This window comes from Tachyglossus aculeatus, chromosome 1 (genome assembly GCF_015852505.1).
Source record: "Tachyglossus aculeatus isolate mTacAcu1 chromosome 1, mTacAcu1.pri, whole genome shotgun sequence".
Lineage (NCBI taxonomy): Eukaryota > Metazoa > Chordata > Mammalia > Monotremata > Tachyglossidae > Tachyglossus > Tachyglossus aculeatus.
The window spans coordinates 139,406,736-139,426,123 of NC_052066.1; the positions used below are offsets into that span (position 1 = coordinate 139,406,736).

Sequence of the window (19,388 nt, forward strand, 5' to 3'; positions counted from 1 at the left end):
CGACTGAATGACTGAATCCAAGTTAATTAGGATGGACACAGTCCATGTCCCCTATGGGCCTCACAGTCACTATCCCTATTTTATAGATGAGGAAACAGAGACCCAGAGAAGTTAATTGACTTGCCCAAGGTCACTTAACAGACCGGTGCCAGAGTCAGGATTAGAATCCAGAACCTTCTGATTACCTGGCCTGCTTTCCACTAAGCCACGCTGTTTCTCAAGCATCTAATACAGAAGTAATACTCCGATGAGTATACACTCAGTACAGAACTCTGCCCATTGTGGATACTCAGTAAGTAGCATCGCGTGGCTAAATATGTAAAAGGAATGTCAGCTTCTTGCCCCTTAATAATAATAATGTTGGTATTTGTTAAGCGCTTACTATGTGCCAAGCACTGTTCTAAGCGCTGGGGTACATACACGATAATCAGGTTGTCCCACGTGGGGCTCCCAGTCTTCATCCCCATTTTCCAGATGAGGGAACTGAGGCCCAGAGAAGTTAGTGACTTGCCCAAGATCACACAGCTGACAAGTGGCGGAGCTAGGATTTGAACCCATGACCTCTGACTCCAAAGCCCGGGCTCTTTCCACTGAGCCACGCTGCTTCTTCTGAAATACTTCCTTAGAAATACTTGAGCTGTATAGCATGTAGTCCTTTTTTATTTTTTAATGGTATTTGATAAGCACTCACTCTGTGAGCCCATTGTTGGGTAGGGACCATCTCTCTATGTTGCCGACTTGTACTTCCCAAGCGCTTAGTCCAGTGCTCTGCACACAGTAAGCGCTCAATAAATACGATTGAATGAATAAATGAATGTGTGAAGCACTTTTCTAAGAGCTGGGGTAGGTATAAGTCTTACAATCTAAGCCTTACAAGGCTTACAGTCTAACTAGGCAGGAGAACACATATTTAATCCCCATTTTGCAGTTGAGGAAACTGAGGCACAGAGAAGTTAAGTGACTTCCCCAAGGTCACACAGCAGGCAAGTGGTGGAGTCCGAATTAGAACCCATGTCCTCTGACTCCCAAGCCTGTGTTTTATAATAATAGTAATAACAATAGTAATAATAATAATGGCATTTATTAAGCGCTTACTATGTGCAAAGCACTGTTCTAAGCGCTGGGCATGAAACCAAGACAAACAGACTGAGGCATCTGAACATTTCATGCGCAAAGTTAGTGTAATAAGTGAAATCATTTTATCCACTAGGCCATGCTGCTTTCCAGTCCTTTCTTTTTTGAAGTGACTTTAATCCTCATGACAAGAGGCTTTGTTCCCTGCACAAGTGTGGTCAGATCATTTCCATGGATACGTGATTAAAAGGGTTTGAAAATCGTTGGCAGGTTCTTAATTAAACTGAAAGGCTCTTTTCTCAGTTTATAATAATCATTCATTCTTTTTTTTAATAGTATTTATTGAGTGCTTACTGTGTGCAGAGCACTGTACTAAGCGCTTGGGAGTACAAGTTGGCAACATATAGAGACGGTCCCTACCCAACAGCGGGCTCAGAGTCTAGAAGGGGGAGACAGACAACAAAACAAAACATATTAACAGAACATAGCATATTACAAACATAACAAAACATATTATGAATTCATTAGAGAATGAATTCATTAGAGAATGAATTCATTTATTCATTAGAGAAGCAGCGTGGCTCAGTGGAAAGAGCCCAGGCTTTGGAGTTAGAGGTCATGGGTTCAAACTCCAGCTCCGCTGATTGTCAGCTGTGTGACTTTGGGCTAGTCCCTTAACTTCTCTGTGCCTCAGTTCCCTCATCTGTAAAATGGGGATTGAGACTGTGAGCCCCCCGTGGGACAACCTGATCACCTTGTAACCTCCCCAGCACTTAGAACAGTGCTTTGCATGTAGTAAGCAATTAATAAATGCCATCATTATTGTTATTATTATTATTCATTCAATTCAGTCATATTTATTGAGTGTGTACTGTATACAGAGCTTGGGAGAGTACAATGTAACAATAAACAGACACATTCCCTGTCCACAACGAACTTTTGGTCTAGAGCGGGTTGGTGGGGGATTACGAAGACGACAGACATTAATATAAATAAATAAATTACAGATATGTACATAAGTGCTGTGGGGCTGGGAGAAGGGGGAGAACCAAGGGAGCCAGGCAGGTCGACGCAGAAGGGAGTGGGAGATGAGGAAAGGCGGGGCTTATTCTGGGAAGACCTCTTGGAGGAGATGTCTTGAAGGAGATTAAGCGCTTGGAGGATTAATCTTGGAGGAGATTAAGCGCTTAATAAATGCCATTATTATTACTATTATTATTATTATTATTATTATTACGTGCCTTCAGTAAGGGTTTGAAGTGGGGGAAGAGTAATTGTCGGATTTGAGGAGGGCCTGAGTCAGGATGTCTGAGACCTTGGCCAAGTCACTTGACATCTCTGGGCCTCAGTTACCTCATCTGTAAAAGGGAGATTCAGTCCCAGAGCCCCAAGCGGGACAGGGATTGACCATCTCTCCTATCCTAGCCCCTGGCCTTTTCACTCTCACCTACCCAAGGAAAATTCAACCATCTCCTCTGTGTATCACTGGATTAAACTGCTATTGCTGTCATCAGCGCTTAGAACAGTGCATGGCACATAGTAAGCGTTTAACAAATATTATTATTATTATTATTATTATTTACCTCAAGGACCCCACCATGACTCTTCAATGCCCTCCCCTCCACCCCTCCTGTCAGCCCATCCCGGTCCTCCCTTCCCACCACTCCTTCCCGGCAGAGTAGGTGTGAAGGCAGGTGGCTTTTGAAACATAATATTGTCACCTGTGGGTTAGGCTGCCACACCCTGAATGGAGAAGCAGCATGGCTCAGTGGAAAGAGCCTGGGCTTTGGAGTCAGAGGTCATGGGTTCAAATCCCAGCTCCGCCAATTGTCAGCTGTGTGACTTCGGGCAAGTCACTTCTCTGGGCCTCAGTTCTCTTATTTGTAAAATGGGGATTAAGACTGTGAACCCCCTGTGGGACAACCTGATCACCTTGTAACCTCCCCAGTGCTTAGAACAGTGCTTTGCACATAGTAAGCGCTTAATAAATGCCATTATTATTATTATTATTATTATTATCTGACTGCAAGAAAAGAGGAGAGATGAAGGGAATGGCTGTTTCGGTGCTTACTATGTGTCACATACTGTTCTAAGGTCTGGGGAAGGGATAAGGTAGTGAGGTCAGGCACAGTTCCTGTCCCACATGGGGCTCTGGGATTGAATCTCCATTTTACAAGATGGGGTAACTGAGGCCAAGAGAAGTCAAGTGACTTGGCCAAGGCCACCGAGCAGGCAAGTGGCAGAGCTGGGATTAGAACTCAGGTGCTCCGACATCCAGGCCCACGTGCTTTCCACAGGCCGTGCCGCATCTCTATATTTACGGACGTTTCGGGAGAATTTACGTGCGTCTGTTGTTGACCGAAACCAAACCAAACGTGGAATTGGGCTGATTTTGTTCCTAGCGACGTAATAAATTTTCACTTCCCCTTTAAGCCGATGAGCATTCTTTCTGTTGATTTGTTTTGATGGTGTGTTGGGCATTGGGACAAGAACACTTATCCTTTTTTAATCCTTTTTAGCCCTTCCAGAGCCCCAGCCTGGGTTCCATTTAATCCATCAATCAATCAATCGTATTTATTGAGCGCTTACTGTGTGCAGAGCACTGTACTAAGCGCTTGGGAAGTCCAAGTTGGCAACATATAGAGACAGTCCCTACCCAACAGTGGGCTCACAGTCTAAAAGGGGGAGACAGAGAACAAAACCAAACATACTAACAAAATAAAATAAATAGAATAGATATGTACAAGTAAAATAAATAGTTCAGCAGGAGGTAAAGGCGAACTATTAAGGAAGTGTTTGGGGAGTTGAAGGAGGCCCGGGCAACAGCAGCCCAGGGAACAGCATTTTTCTAGTTTCTCTGCCATGGAAAGGGAACTCACATGAATAGTAGTAGTAGTAATAGTAGTCGTCAGCCTAGTAGCCAGAACGAACTGGCGTCTAATCCCAGCTCCACTACTTTTCATTCATTCATTCAATCGGATTTATTGAGCGCTTACTGTGTGCAGAGCACTGGACTAAGCGCTTGGGAAGTCCAAATCGGCAACATAGAGAGACGGTCCCTACCCGCCAACGGGCTCACAGTCTAGAAGGGGGAGACAGACAACAAAACAAAACATGGAGACGGGGGTCCAAATCGTCAGAACAAATAGAATAAAAGCTATATGCACATCATTAACACAATAAATGGAATAGTAAATATGTACAAGTAAAATAAGTAGAGTAATAAATCTGTACAAATATATACAAATGCTGTGGGGAGGGGACTTGTCTGCTGTGTGACGTTGGGCAAGTCACTTCATTTCTCTGGGCCTCCGTTCCCTCATCTGTAAACTGGGGATAGAGACTGTGAGCCCCATGTGGGACAGGGACTGCGTCCACCCCAATTATCCTGTATCTAACCCAGTGCTCAGTGCAGTGTTTCATTCATTCATTCAATCATATTTATTGAGCGCTTACTCTGTGCAGAGCACTGTACTAAGCGCTTGGGAAGTACAAATTGGCAACATCTAGAGACGGTCCCTACCCAACAGCGGGCTCACAGCCTGGAAGGGGGAGACAGACAACAAAACAAATTATATTAACAAAATAAAATAAATAGAATAAATATGTACAAATAAAATCGATAAATAAATAGAATAATAAATACGTACATACATATATAAAGGTTTGGCCCATAGTAAGTGCTTAACAAATACCACATTATTTTTATTAGAAGTAGTAGTATTTATTAAGCCCCTACTGTGCACCAAACACTGTACTAAGCGCCGGCAAAGAATACACATCGGGGATAAGAAGCAGCGTGGCCTAGTAGATAGAGCAGGGTCCGGGAAGTGAGAAGGACGTGGGTTCTAATTCCAGCTCCGCGACTTGTCTGCTGGGTGATTTGGGTAAGTCACTTTACTTCTCCGTGCCTCAGTTACCTCATAACAATAATAATAATAAATGACGGTATTTATTAAGCACTTACTATGTGCAAAGCACTGTTCTAAGCGCTGGGGAGGTTACAAGGTGATCAGGTTGTCCCACAGGGGGCTCACAGTCTTAATCCCCATTTTACAGATGAGGTTTCTGAGGCCCAGAGAAGTGAAGTGACTTGCCCAAAGTCACACAGCTGACAGTTGGTGGAGCCGGGATTTGAACCCATGACCTCTGACTCCAAAGCCCGGGCTCTTTCCACTGAGCCATGCTGCTTCATCTGTAAAATGACCCTGAACCCCATGTGTCCCACCTCATTAGCTTGTATCTACCCCAGTGCTCAGTAGAGTGCCTGGCACATAGTAAGGACTTAATAAATATCATTAAAAAATTAGATATATTCCCTGTCCCTTAGGGGCCTCACAGGAGCAGGAAAGGCCCAAATTCTAGAAGCCAAGCCACGCCACCAGCCTTGATTTGGCCTGCACACAGTAAGTGCGCAATAAATATGATAGTCTGACTGAATGTCTTCACTCCTAACAAAACCAGGAAGATTTTGTTTTGGGAATCTGCTCTGATTTCTAGACTGTGAGCCCACTGTTGGGTAGGGACCGTCTCTATACGTTGCCAACTTGTACTTCCGAAGCGCTTATCAATAAATACGATTGATTGATTGATTGTACTTGCCAAGCGCTTAGTACAGTGCTCTGCACACAGTAAGCGCTCAATAAATACGATTGAATGAATGAATGAATGATTTTCCTTTAGTGGAAGGAGCACAGACAATTTCAACTACACTGGCAATCGGGAGATCCGGGTTTTGATCCCAGATCTGCCTCTTTCCCGCTCTGTGATTTGGGGCAAGTCGCTTTGGTTTTCTATGGTTCTGTCTCCTTATTTTAATGCGGGGATTAAAAATACCAGTTCTTCCGCCCCCTTGGACTGTGAGTTCCATGTGAAGCAGAAACTTCCCTGGTTTGCCCATATCCTATCTACCCTGGTGCTTAATACATCGCTTGGTATGTAATAATAAAAAACTGCTTTCAGGATTCAGCATTGATATCCGCCAAACTAGCACACTTCTCCCCTTCAAAGCCCTACTGAAAGCCCACCTCCTCCAGGAGGCCTTCCCACACTGAGCCCCCCTTTTCTTCTTCTCCTCCTCCCCTCCCTATCGCCCCGACTCCTTCCCTCTGCTCTACCCCTCCCCGCCCCACAGTACTTGTGTATATATTCATTTCATTCATTCAATCGTATTTATTGAGCGCTTACTGTGTGCAGAGCACTGTACTAAGCGCTGCAAGTTGGCAACATATAGAGACGGTCCCTACCCAACAGTGGGCTCACAGTCTAGAAGGGGGAGACAGACAACAAAGCAAAACATATTAACAAAATAAAATAAATAGAATAAATATGTACAAGTAAAATAAATAGAGTAATAAATCCATGGGGAGGGGAAGGAGGTAAGGCAGGGGGGATGGGGAGGGATAGGAATTCACATATAACACAAAAGGAGCAGCTTGGCTCAGTGGAAAGAGAGTGGGTTTGGGAGTCAGAGGTCATGGGTTCGAATCCCAGGTCCTCCACTTGTCAGCTGTGTGACCTTGGGCAAGCCACTTCACTTCTCAGTGCCTCAGTTCCCTCTTCTGTAAAACGGGGATTAAGACTGTGAGCCCCACGTGGGACGACCTAATCACCTTATATCCCTCCAGTGCATAGTACAGGGCTTTGCACATAGTAAGCTCTTAACAAATGCCATTATTATTATTATATGTACTTATTGATTATTCTATGTATTTCATTAATGATGTGTATTTATCTACAATTCTATTTATATTGATGTTATTGATACCTGTCGGCTTGCTTTGTTTTGTCTGTCTTCCCCGCTTCTAGACTGTGAGCCCATTGGGTAGGAATTGTCTCTATTTGTTGCTGAATTGCACTTTCCAAGCCCTTAGTCCAGTGCTCTGCACACAGTAAGCGCTCAATAAATACGATTGAATGAATGAATAAATGAATATCTAGGACTTGCTAAAGCGTTAGCACAAGTCTGACTCTAGAACAGATCTAGGAGAAGCAGCGTGGCCCAGTGGAAAGAGCCCGGGCTTTGGAGTCAGAGGTCATGGGTTGAAATCCCGGCTCCACCACTTGTCAGCTGTGTGACTTTGGGCAAGTCACTTCACTTCTCTGGGCCTCAGTTCCCTCGTCTGTAAAATGGGGATTAAGACTGTGAGCCCCCCGTGGGACAACCTGATCACCTTGTAACCTCCCCAGTGCTTAGAACAGTGCTTTGCACATAGTAAGCGCTTAATAAATGCCATTATTATTTTATTATTATTATTATTATTATTATTATTGTTATCCCCTTTCCCTTCTCTTGAAGTCAAATTGAATAATCATGCCCATAATTTTAGGTTTCTCTTCAGAATCACGTAGTTGGACGCAGCCGCTACTAGGAACATAGGTTACAAAAGGATTTCCCTGGCATTTAAAAAGCAATCTTAACACATGTAAGATTGAAGCAGTGTGGGCCAGTGGAAAGAGCCCAGGCCTGGACAACAGAGGACCTGAGTTCTAATCCCAGCCCTGCTAATTGTTTGCTGTGTGACCATGGGCAAATCACTTAACTTCTCTGCGCCAGCGTGGCTCAGTGGAAAGAGCCCGGGCTTTGGAGTCAGAGGTCATGGGTTCAAATCCCGGCTCCGCCACCTGTCAGCTGTGTGACTTTGGGTAAGTCACTTCACTTCTCTGGGCCTCAGTTACCTCATCTGTAAAATGGGGATGAAGACTGTGAGCCCCCGGTGGGACAACCTGATCACCTTGTAACCTCCCCAGCGCTTAGAACAGTGCTTTGCACATAGTAAGCGCTTAACAAATACCATCATTATTATCCTTATTATTTCCTTAAGTATAAAACAAGGATTAAATATCTATTCTCCCTCCTACTTAATAGTTATAATAATAATTGTGGTATTTGTTAAGTACTTACTATGTGTCAAGCACTGTACTAAGCGTTGGAGTGGATATAAGCAAATTGGACTGGACACAGTCCCTGTCCCACATGGGGCTCAGAGTCTCAATCCCCATTTTACAGATAGGCTGATTGAGGCACAGAGAAGTGAAGTTCATTCATTCAATCGTATTTATCGAGCGCTTACTCTGTGCGGAGCACTGTACGAAGCGCTTGGAAAATACAATTTGGCAACAGATAGAGACAGTCATTCATTCAATTGTATTTATTGAGCACTTACTGTGTGCAGAGCACTGTACTAAGTGCTTGGGAAGTACAAGTCGGCAACATATTGAGACGGTCCCTAACCAACAACGGGTCATGCAGCAGACATAGGAAGGGTCCGGGATTAGAACCCACGACCTCCCAACTCTCAGGCCCGTGCTCTATTCAATTGTGTTTATTGAGCGCTTACTCTGTACAGAGCACTGTACTAAGCGCTTATGTACTAAGCGCTAAGCTCTATCCACTATGCCAATCAATCAATCAATCAATCAATCAATCATATTTATTGAGCGCTTACTGTGTGCAGAGCACTGTACTAAGTGCTTGGGAAGTCCAAGTTGGCAACATATAGGGACAGTCCCTACCCAACAGTGGGCTCACAGTCTAAAAGGGGGAGACAGAGAACAAAACCAAACATACTAACAAAATAAAATAAATAGCATAGATCATCATCATCATCATCATCATCAATCGTATTTATTGAGCGCTTACTATGTGCAGAGCACTGTACTAAGCGCTTGGGAAGTACAAATTGGCAACATACAGAGACAGTCCCTACCCAACAGTGGGCTCACAGTCTAAAAGGGGGAGACAGAGAACAAAACCAAACATACTAACAAAATAAAATAAATAGAATAGATATGTACAAATAAAATAAATAAATAAATAAATAGAGTAATAAATATGTACAAACATATATACAGGTGTATATATATACATGTGTATGTATATATACATATATACATGTATACATATGTACATATATACAAATAGAATAGATATGTACAAGTAAAATAAATAGAGTAATAAATATGTATAAACAAGCTGCTTCTCGACTGCTACTCCTTAGACTGTGAGCCCCATGCTCTACCACGCTTCAGAAATTCCATAATTATTATTATTATCCCAAATCCGGCCTTGTTCTCAAACTGGCGTTGCACACAGAGGAAAATTTTGCTCCAGACACTGTGGCAGAGCCAGGGGAGCAACCAGAGCGGGGAGGAAAACCAGAAATCTGTCCACGTGTGCCGGACTCCGAGGGCTTGGTCGGATGTCATTTGAGGCTTCCTCGTGATCCCCAGGCAAGGCCGGACTGGGAAGAGGAAGAGGAGTAGGAGGAAGAGGAGAAGAAGGAGTGGGAAAATAACAACAACTACAATAATAATAATAATTGTGGTATTTCATTCATTCCATCGTATTTATTGAGCCCTTATGGTGAGCAGAGCACTGTACTAAGTGTTTAGGGAAAGTACAATACAACAATAAATAGTGGCATTTCCTGGCCACAGCGTGCTCACAATTTAGAATATTTCCAAGTGCTTACTGAGTGCCAGGCACTGTACTAAGCTCTAGGGTGGATATCATCATCATCATCATCATCGTCATACCGGTATCTGTTAAGCACTTACTATGTGCCAAATGCTGTTCTAAGTGCTGGGTTGCTACAAGGTAATCAGGTTGGACACAGTCCCTGTCCCACATGGGGCTCACAGACTTAATCCCCACTTTACAGATGAGGTAACTGAGGCCCAGAGAAGTGAAGTGACTTGCCCAAAGTCACACGGCAGACAAGTGGCGGAGCCGGGATTAGAACCCATGACCTTCTGACTCGCAGGCCTGAGAAAAGGAAGGGGGGAAGAGGGGGAGCGGAAGGAGAAGAGGAGGAGGAGGGCAGGGAAGGGGGGGGGTGAGAATAACAGAGGAAAGCAGCATGAGAATAAATAAAATAACAAAAATGGCATTTATTAAGCGCTTACTATGGGCAAAGCACTGTTCTAAGCGCTGGGGGGATACAAGGTGATCAGGTTGTCCCACGTGGGGCTCCCGGTCTTAATCCCCGTTTTACAGATGAGGTAACTGAGGCCCAGTGAAGTTAAGTGACTCGCCCAAAGTCACACAGCAGACAAGTGGCGGAGCCGGGATTTGAACCCATGACCTCTGGCTCCAAAGCCCGTGTATTTCCATTGAGGAGAAGCAGCATGGGAGTTAGAAGGTTCTAATCCCTGCTCCACCCCGTGTGTGACCTTGGGCAAGTCACTTGACTTCTCTGGGCCTCCATTCCCTCATCTATGAAATGGAAATTGAGCCTGTCAGCCCCACATGGGACAGGGACCGCGTCCAACCTGATTTGCTGATAACCACCCCACCTCTTCGTAATAGGAATAATAATGTTGGTATTTGTTAAGTGCTTACTATGTGCCAAGCACTGTTCAAAGCGCTGGGGTAGATACAAGGTAATCAGGTTGTTCCACGTGGGGCTCACAGACTTGATCCCCATTTTACAGATGAGATAACTGAGGCACAGAGAAGTGAAGTGACTTGCCAAGGTCACACAGCTGACAAGTGGCAGAGCTGGGATCAGAACCTACGACCTCTGAATCCCAAGCCCGGGGTCTTTCCACTAATCCACACTGCCTGGCACATAGTAAGTGCTTAACAAACGCCACAATTATTAAAGGGGGGGAGAAGGAGGAGGTGGAAGAGGGAAGAGCAGGGGGAGGGGAGTGGGAAAGGGAAGGGAGGGAAAGAAGGGGAGGTGGGGAAAAGAGAGGGAGGGAAAAAGAGAGGGAGGGGGGATAGGATGGGAGGAGGAAAAGGGGGGAAGGGGAGAGGGGAAAGGAAGGGAGGAGAAAAGGGGTAAAAGGAGAGGAAGGGGAGAGGGAAAAGGAAAGAAGGAAAAGGAAAGAAGGAAAAGGGGAAGGGGGAAGGGAAGGAGGGGGGAAAGGGGAGGGGAAAAGGAAGGGAAAAGGAAAAGGAGGGAAAAGGGGAGGGGAGAAAAGGAAGTGAGAAGGAAAAGGGAGGCAAAAGGAGAGAAAGGGGAGGGGAAAAGGAGAGGGTGGGGAGGGGAAAAAGAAGAGGCAAGGGAGGGGGGAAAGGAAGGGAGAAAGAAAAGGAGGGAAGGGAGGGAGAAAAAGGAGGGGAAAGGAGAGAAAGGGGAGGGGGGAAAGAAGAGGCAGGGGAGGGGGAAAAGAAAGGGGGAAAGAAAAAGGGGGAAAGGAGGAGGGAGAGGAAGGGAAGGGAAGGGCAGAGGAGGGGGAAAGGAGGGGAGAAAGAAAGCTGGGGAAAGGGGAGGGAGAAAAAGAAGGGGAAAGGAGAGGAAGGGGAGGGAAAAAAGAAGAGGCAGGGGAGGGGAAAAGGAAGGGAGAAAGTAAAGGGGGGGAAGGGGTGGGAGAAGAAGGAGGGGAAAGGAAAGGAAGGGGGGAAAGAAGAGGCAGGGGAGGGGAAAAGGAAGGGAGAAAGAAAAGGGGGAAAGGGGGAAGGAGAAAAAGGAGGAGAAAGGAGAGGAAGGGGAGGGGGGAAAGAAGAGGCAGGGGAGGGGAAAAGGAAGGGAGAAAGAAAAGGGGGAAAAGGGGAAAGGAGAAAAAGGAGGGGAAAGGAGAGGAAGGGGAGGGGAAAAGAAGAGACAGGGGAGGGGGAAAGGAGGGGAGAAAGTGAAGGCCGGGAAAAGGGGAGGGAGAAAAAGGAGGGAAAAGGAGGGGGTGGGGAGGGGAAAAAGAAGAGGCAGGGGAGGGGAGAAAAGAAGTGGGAGAAGGGGAGGGGAAAAAGAAGAGGCTGGGAGAGGAAAAGGAAGGGAGAAAGAAAAGGGCGGGAAGGGGAAGGAGAAAAAAGAGGGGAAAGGAAAGGGAGGGGGAAAAGAAGGGGCAGAGGAGGGGAAAGGAAGGGAGAAAGAAAAGGGGGGAAAGGCGAAGGAGAAAAAGGAGGGGAAAGGAGAGGAAGGGGAGGGGAAAAAGAAGGGAGAAAGAAAAGGGGGGGAAAGGGGAAGGTGAAAAAGGGGGGAAAGGAGAGGAAGGGGAGGGGAAAAGGAAGGGAGAAAGAAAAGGGGGAAGGGAGGGAGAGAAAGGAGAAGAAGGGGAGGGGAAAAGGAAGGGAGAAAGAAAAGGGGGAAGGGGAGGGAGAAAAGGGAGGGGAAAAGAGAAGAAGGGGAGGGGAAAAAGAAGAGGCAGGGGAGGGGGAAAGAAAAGGAGAAAAAAAGGGGGGAAAAGGGGAGGGAGAAGAAGGAGGAGGAAGGGGAGGGCGAAAAGGGGGCGTGGGAAAGAAGGAGTGGGCATTTCGGTGGTGCGGCCGATGGGCGCCGGGGCGGCCGGTGGGCATGGCGCGGGTGAGCCGGGGGCCGTGGGGGGCGGGGGGCCCGGGGGGGGGCCCAGACGTGGCCCAGTTCCGCCTGCAGTCGGACCAGCTGGACCTCAGCCTCATCTCCTGGGGGGCCACACTCACCGCCCTCCGTCTGACCGACGGCCACCCCCGGACACAACACGCCGACCTCGTCCTCGGATTCTCAGACCTAAAAGGTGGGTGTCCGCACCCCCGGACCCGACCCCAGGACCCCGCAGAAACTCACACCAACAACAATAATAATACTACTACTAATAAGGGCATTTGTTAATAATAACAGTTTTGGTAGTTGTTAATCAATCAATCAATCCATCGTATTTATTGAGCGCTTACTGTGTGCAGAGCACTGTACTAAGCGCTTGGGAAGTAGAGGTTGGCAACATATAGAGACGGTCCCTACCCAACAGTGGGCTCACAGTCTAGAAGTGCTTATTATGTGCCCAGCACTGTTCTAGGCGCTTGGTTGGTGTTCGTTAAGCGCTTACTCTGTGCCCAGCGCTGTTCTAGTTGCTGGGTTGGCATTTGTTAAGCGCTTACTCTGTGCCCAGCTCTGTTCTAGGCGCTGTGTTGGTATTCATTAAGCGCTTACTTTGTGCCCAGCACTGTTCTAGGCACTGGGTTGGCATTTGTTAAGCGCTTACTCTGTGCCCAGCGCTGTTCTAGGCACTGGGTTGGCATTTGTTAAGCGCTTACTCTGTGCCCAGTGCTGTTCTAGGCACTGGGTTGGTATTTGTAAAGCACTTACTCTGTGCCCAGCACTGTTCTAAGCGCTGGGGGGGGGGGGATACAAAGTGATCAGGTTGTCCCACGTAGGGCTCACAGTCATCATCCCCATTTTCCAGATGAGGTCACTGAGGCCCAGAGAAGTGAAATGACTTGCCCAAAGTCACACAGCTGACAAGTGGTGGAGCCGGGATTAGAACCCACGACCTCTGACTCCCAAACCCAGGTTCTTTCCACTGAGCCATGCGCTTACTCTGTGCCCAGCACTGTTCTAGGCGCTGGGTTGGTATTTGTTAAGCACTTACTCTGTGCCCAGCGCTGTTCTAGGCACTGTGTTGGTATTTGTTAAGCGCTTACTCTGTGCCTAGCACTGTTCTAAGCACTGAAGGAGATACAAGGTGATCAGGTTGTCCTACGTGGGGCTCACAGTCTTCATCCCCATTTTCCAGATGAGGTCACCTAGGCCCAGAGAAGTGAAGTGACTTGCCCCAAGTCACCCAGCTGACTAGTGGTGGAGCAGAGATTAGAACCCATGACCTCTGACTCCCAAGCCCGGGCTTTTCACTGAGCCATGCTGCTTCATAATAATAATTATTATTATAATAATAATAATGACGGTATTTGTAAGCATTTACTATGTACCAAGCACTGTACTGAGCAGTGGGGTGGATACAAGCCAATCGGGTCGGATACAGTCCCTGTCCCATAGTCTCTATCCCCATTTGACAGATGAGGGAACTGAGGCCCAGAGAAGTCAAGTGATTTGCCCAAGGTCACACAGCAGACAAGTGACGCCTGGAGGAGGGGGCGAAGCAAGACCCCGTCCCCCACGAGACAGATATCGAGGAAGGATGGGTGCAGGGTGGGCGTCCCCCCCAACCCCAAACTCCCTGAACCCCCCGACAGGGCGAGGGAGGGAAAGGGGGAGATAACCGAGCAAGCGACCCCGCCCCCCACCTCTATTTTAAAAATCGTATCTTTTCAGCACCTATTAGGTGCCAGGCACTGTACTAAACGCCAGGGTAGATCCAAGCTTATCAGGTTGGACACAGTCCCTGTCCCACGTGGGGCTCGCAGGTCGCTATATGTTGCCAACTTGTACTTCCCCAGCGCTTAGTACAGTGCTCTGCACACAGAAAGCGCTCAGTAAATACGACTGAATGAATGAATGAATCTCAATCCCATTTTACAGATGAGGTTAACTGCTTAGTCCAGTGCTCTGCACACAGTAAGCGCTCAATAAATACGATTGATGATGAGGTCATTGAGGCACAGAGAAGTGAAGTGACTCGCAGTCACACAGCAGACACGTGCTGGAGCTGGGATTATAATAATTGAGATATTTGTTAAGCGCTTACTACGTGCCAGGCACTGTCCTAAGCGCGGGGGTAAGATACACACTAATCAGGTTGGACACAGTCCGTGCCCCACCTGGGGCTCACGGACTCAGTTCCCATTTTACAGATGAGGGAACTAAGGCACAGAGAAGCCAAGTGACTTGCCCATGGCCACACAGCAGACCGGGGCGGAGTCAGGATTAGAACCCGGGTCCTTGAGAAGCAGCGTGGCTCAGTGGCAAGAGCCCGGGCTTTGGAGTCAGAGGTCGTGGGTCCGAATCCCGGCCCCGCCGCATGTCTGCTGTGTGACCTTGGGCAAGTCACTTCACTTCTCAGAGCCTCAGTGACCTCATCGGTAAAATGGGGATGATGACTGTGAGCCCCGCGTGGGACAACCTGATCACCTTGTATCCGCCCCAGCGCTTAGAACAGTGCTTTGCACATAGTAAGCGCTTAACAAATGCCATTATTATTATTATTTTTATTATTATTTCTGATTTCCGGGCCTGGGCTAGCTCTGTTGGGGTTAGGTAGCCCCAGAGAGGAGCGGCCTGCCCCCGAGGGCAGGAGTTCAGAGCCCGGCCACAGAACCTGGACTTTGCTCTGCCTCCGATGGAGGGTTGTAAAGCAATTTTAGCAAACCACTGAAGCTGATCTTATTTCTAAAGACCAGCCTCAATCCTTTAAATAATAATAATAATAATAACGGTATTTGTTAAGCGCTTACTATGTGCAAAGCACTGTTCTAAGCGCAGGGGGGACACAAGGTGATCAGGTTGTCCCACGTGGGGCTCACAGTCTTCACCCCCATTTTACAGATGAGGTCACTGAGGCACAGAGAAGTTAAGTGGCTTGCCCAAGGTCACACAGCTGACAAGTGGCGGAGCCGGGATTCGAACCCAGGACCTCTGACTCCCGAGCCCTTGCTCTTTCCACTGAGCCACACTAGTTCTCCGAATGGAACCCTCAGGAAAACTCCGGATCACGTGTTAATAAATAATAGTTGTGGTTTTGTTAAGTGCTTTTAGTGTGCTAAGCACTGGGGAAGATAATAATAATAACAATAACAATAATAATAATAATAATAATGATAATAATGGCATAGATAGATGCTAACGAACACAATCCCTGTCCCATGTGGGGCTCACTGTCAAAGTATTGGGGAGACTAGGTAGTCACTCATTCATTCATTCAATCGTATTTATTGAGCGCTTACTGTATGCAGAGCACTGTACTGAGCGCTTGGGAAGTCGGCAACATAAGGGTATGGAAACATATCTATTCTATTTTATTTTGTTAATATGTTTGGTTTTATTCTCTGCCTCCCCCTTCTAGACTGTGAGCCCGCTGTTGGGTAGGGACTGGCTCTATATGTTGCCAACTTGGACTTCCCAAGCACTTAGTACAGTGCTCTGCACACAGTAAGCCCTAAATAAATACGATTGATTGATTGATTGATTGATTGAATCCCCTTTTTACGGGTGAGGAAACCGAGGCTCAGAGATGTTAAGTGAATTGCCCAAAGCAGTCAAGTGACGGAGCTGGGATCAGCGCCCAAGTCTCCAGCCCGTTGGCACTTCCAAAGCCTGCAGCCTGTCACTCCCTGGGATTTCAAACAGTGCTCGGCGCATAGTAAGCGCTTAATAAATGCCGTCATGATTATTTCAAGCTTTTTCTCCTTCCTTTCCCGCATCCCTCTCCCCTCCTTCCCCAGGGGCCCCGCAGATTTTAGATCCGGAAATCCGGGAGCGGAGAACGGCCCTGGTGCCGACGCCTGGCCCTTGTCTTCTGTTGAAGCTGGCCAAGCAGCTGGTTTGTGATAATTGTGGTATTTGTTAAGCGCTTACTATGTGTCGAGCACTGTTCTAAGTGCTGGGAAAGGTCCAGGGTAATCACCATCAGACACAGTCCCTGCCACAAATGGGTCTCACAGTCTAAGTGGAAAAGAACCGAGTTTGAACCCCCTCCATAGTGTTACTTTCATTCATTCATTCAATCACATTTATTCATCATCATCAATTGTATTTATTGAGCACTTACTGTGTGCAGAGCGCTGTACTAAGCGCTTGGGAAGTCCAAGTTGGCAACAAGTAATGACAGTCCCTACCCAACAGCGGGCTCACAGTCTAGAAGGGGGAGACAGACAACGAAACAAGACATATTAACGAAATAAAATAAATAGAATAAATATGTATAAATAGAGCAATAAGTACGTACAAACATATACACAGGTGCTGTGGGGAGGGGAAGGAGGTAAGGCGGGGGGGTGGGGAGGGGGCTCATTCATTCAGTCATTTAATCGCATTTATTGAGCACTTACTGTGTGCAGAGCACTGTACTAAGCGCTTGGGAAGTCCAAGTTGGCAACGTATAGTGACGGTTCCTACCCAACAGCGGGCTCACGGTCTAGAAGGGGGAGACAGACAACAAAACAAGACATGTTAACGAAATAAAATATATAGAATAAATATGTATAAATAAATAGAGTAATAAATCCGTACGAACATATATACATATATACAGGTACTGTAGGGAGGGGAGGGAGGTAAGGCGGAGAGGTAGGAGGGGGCTCAGTCATTCATTCAGTCAGTCACTCTGTCCCTTTTGCTTTACATCCAGTTGGTCCCCAGTTCTCCGGCTGTATTTCTAAAGTTGGTTCCTTTCAATCAAGCAATCAATCTATCAATGGTATTTATTGAGCACTTAGTGCGTTCAGAGCATTCATTCATTCAGTCGTATTTATTGAGGGCTTACTGTGTGCAGAGCACTGGACTAAGCGCTTGGGAAGTCCAAGTCGGCAATATGTAGAGACGGTCCCTACCCAACAACGGGCTCAGGGTTTAGAAATAAAATATTCTATTTTATTTTGTTAATATGTTATGTTCATAACATAACATAAGCGCTGGGGGGGGATACAAGGTGATCAAGTTGTCCCACATGGGGCTCACAGTCTTAATCCCCATTTTACAGATGGGGTAACTGAGGCTCAGAGAAGTTAAGTGGCTTGCCCAAGGTCACACAGCAGACATGTGGCAGAGCCAGGATTTGAACCCATGACCTCTGACTCCAAAGCCCGGGCTCTTTCCACTGAGCCAGGCTACTAAGCGCTTGGGAAGTACAAGTTGGCAACATATACAGGTGGTCCCTACCCAACAGTGGGCTCACAGTCTAGAAGGGGGAGACGACAACAAAACAAAACATTCATTCAATCGTATTTATTGAGTGCTTACTGTGTGCAGAGCACTGTACTAAGCACTTGGGAAGTACAAGTTGGCAACATCTAGAGACGGTCCCTACCCAACAGCGGGCTCACAGTCTAGAAGGGGGAGACAGACAACAAAACACAATATATACACAAAGTAAAATAAATAGAATAAATATGTACAAGTAAAATAGGGTAATAAATATGTACAAACATATATACATGTATACAGGTGCTGTGGGGAGGGGAAGGAGGTAAGGCGGGGGGGATGGGGAGGGGGAGGATAATAATAATGATAATAATGATGGTATTTGTTAAGTGCTTACTCTGTGCCAAGCACTGTTCTAAGTGCTGGGGTCGATACAAGGTGATCAGGTTGTCCCACGTGGGGTTCAGTCCAGTGCACACAGTAAGCGCTCAATAAATACGATTGAATGAATGAATGAATAGAAGGGGGAGACAGACAACAAAACAGAACAAGTAAGACAGGTGTCAATACCCTCACAATGAATAGAATTATAGCTATAAGTCTACATTTCTTCTTGGGAGAGTTCAATGCAGTGGAGTTGGTAAGTTTGATCCCTGCTTGTAAGAAGCTAGCTGGGGATACAAGGCAATAAAATAAATTACAATCAATCAATCAATCAATCATATTTATTGAGCGCTTACTGTGTGCAGAGCACTGTACTAAGCGCTTGGGAAGTACAAGTTGGCAACATATGGAGACAATCCCTACCCAACAGTGGGCTCACAGTCTAAATAAGAGACATGGCAGAGTACAAGGATTTGTACATAAATCAATCAGTCAGTTAATCAGTGGTGTTGCTGAATGCTTACTGTGGGCAGAGTACTGTACTAAGCACTTGGGAGAGTACGATATAATAGAGACATGGTAGACATGTTCCCTACTTGTCAGCTGTGTGACTTTGGGCAAGTCACTTAACTTCTCTGGGCCTCAGTGACCTCATCTGTAAAATGGGGATGAAGACTGTGAGCCCCCAGTGGGATAACCTGATGACCTTGTATCCTCCCCACTGCTTAGAACAGTGCTTTGCACATAGTAAGTGCTTAATAAATGCCATCATTAATATTATTATTACTGTGTAGAGGACTGGTTTACAATCTAGAGGGATGAGTTTTCAGTCTAGAGGGGTGAGCTGGCTTACATCCTCATCTGTAAAATGGGTATTAAGCTTGTGAGCCCCACGTGGGACAACCTGCTTACCTTATATCTACCCCAGCGGTTAGAACAGTGCTTTGCACATAGTAAGCACTTAACAAATACCATCATTATTATTATTACTTACCCCAGCCCCACAACAAGCCCTGCTAGACTAATAATAATATTACCATTATAATATAATATACAATATAATATATAATATAATAAATTATATCATAATATATTATAGTATATACTATAATATATTATATTATATAATATATACTATATAGCATATATTATATAGTATAGTATATATACTATATCATATATAATAGTATAATATAATGTTATGTTGTTATAGTATATTATTATTATGGTACTTGTTAAGTGCTTATTATGCGCCAAGCACTATTCTAAGCGCTGGGGGGATACAAGGTGATCAGGTTGTCCCACGTGGGGCTCACAGCCCTAATCCCCAGTTGACAGATGAGGGAACTGAGGCCCAGAGAAGTGAAGTGACTTGCCCAAAGTCACACAGCTGACAAGTAGCGGAGCCGGGATTAGAACCCACGACCTCTGACTCCCAAGCCCAGGGTCTTTCCACTGAGCCACGCTGCTTCTCTA

At 46.2% G+C, this 19,388-nt stretch overlaps 1 protein-coding gene across 1 annotated transcript in view; it reads left to right on the forward strand.

The window, feature by feature from the left end:
• Positions 1–12,314: 12,314 nt before the first annotated feature.
• Positions 12,315–19,388, forward strand: part of GALM (galactose mutarotase) — an 88,394-nt gene continuing 81,320 nt past the window's right edge. Inside the window, exon 1 of the mRNA XM_038750724.1 lies at positions 12,315–12,513. Coding sequence (XP_038606652.1) covers positions 12,315–12,513 — 199 coding nt within the window. The remainder of the gene's footprint in view (positions 12,514–19,388) is intronic.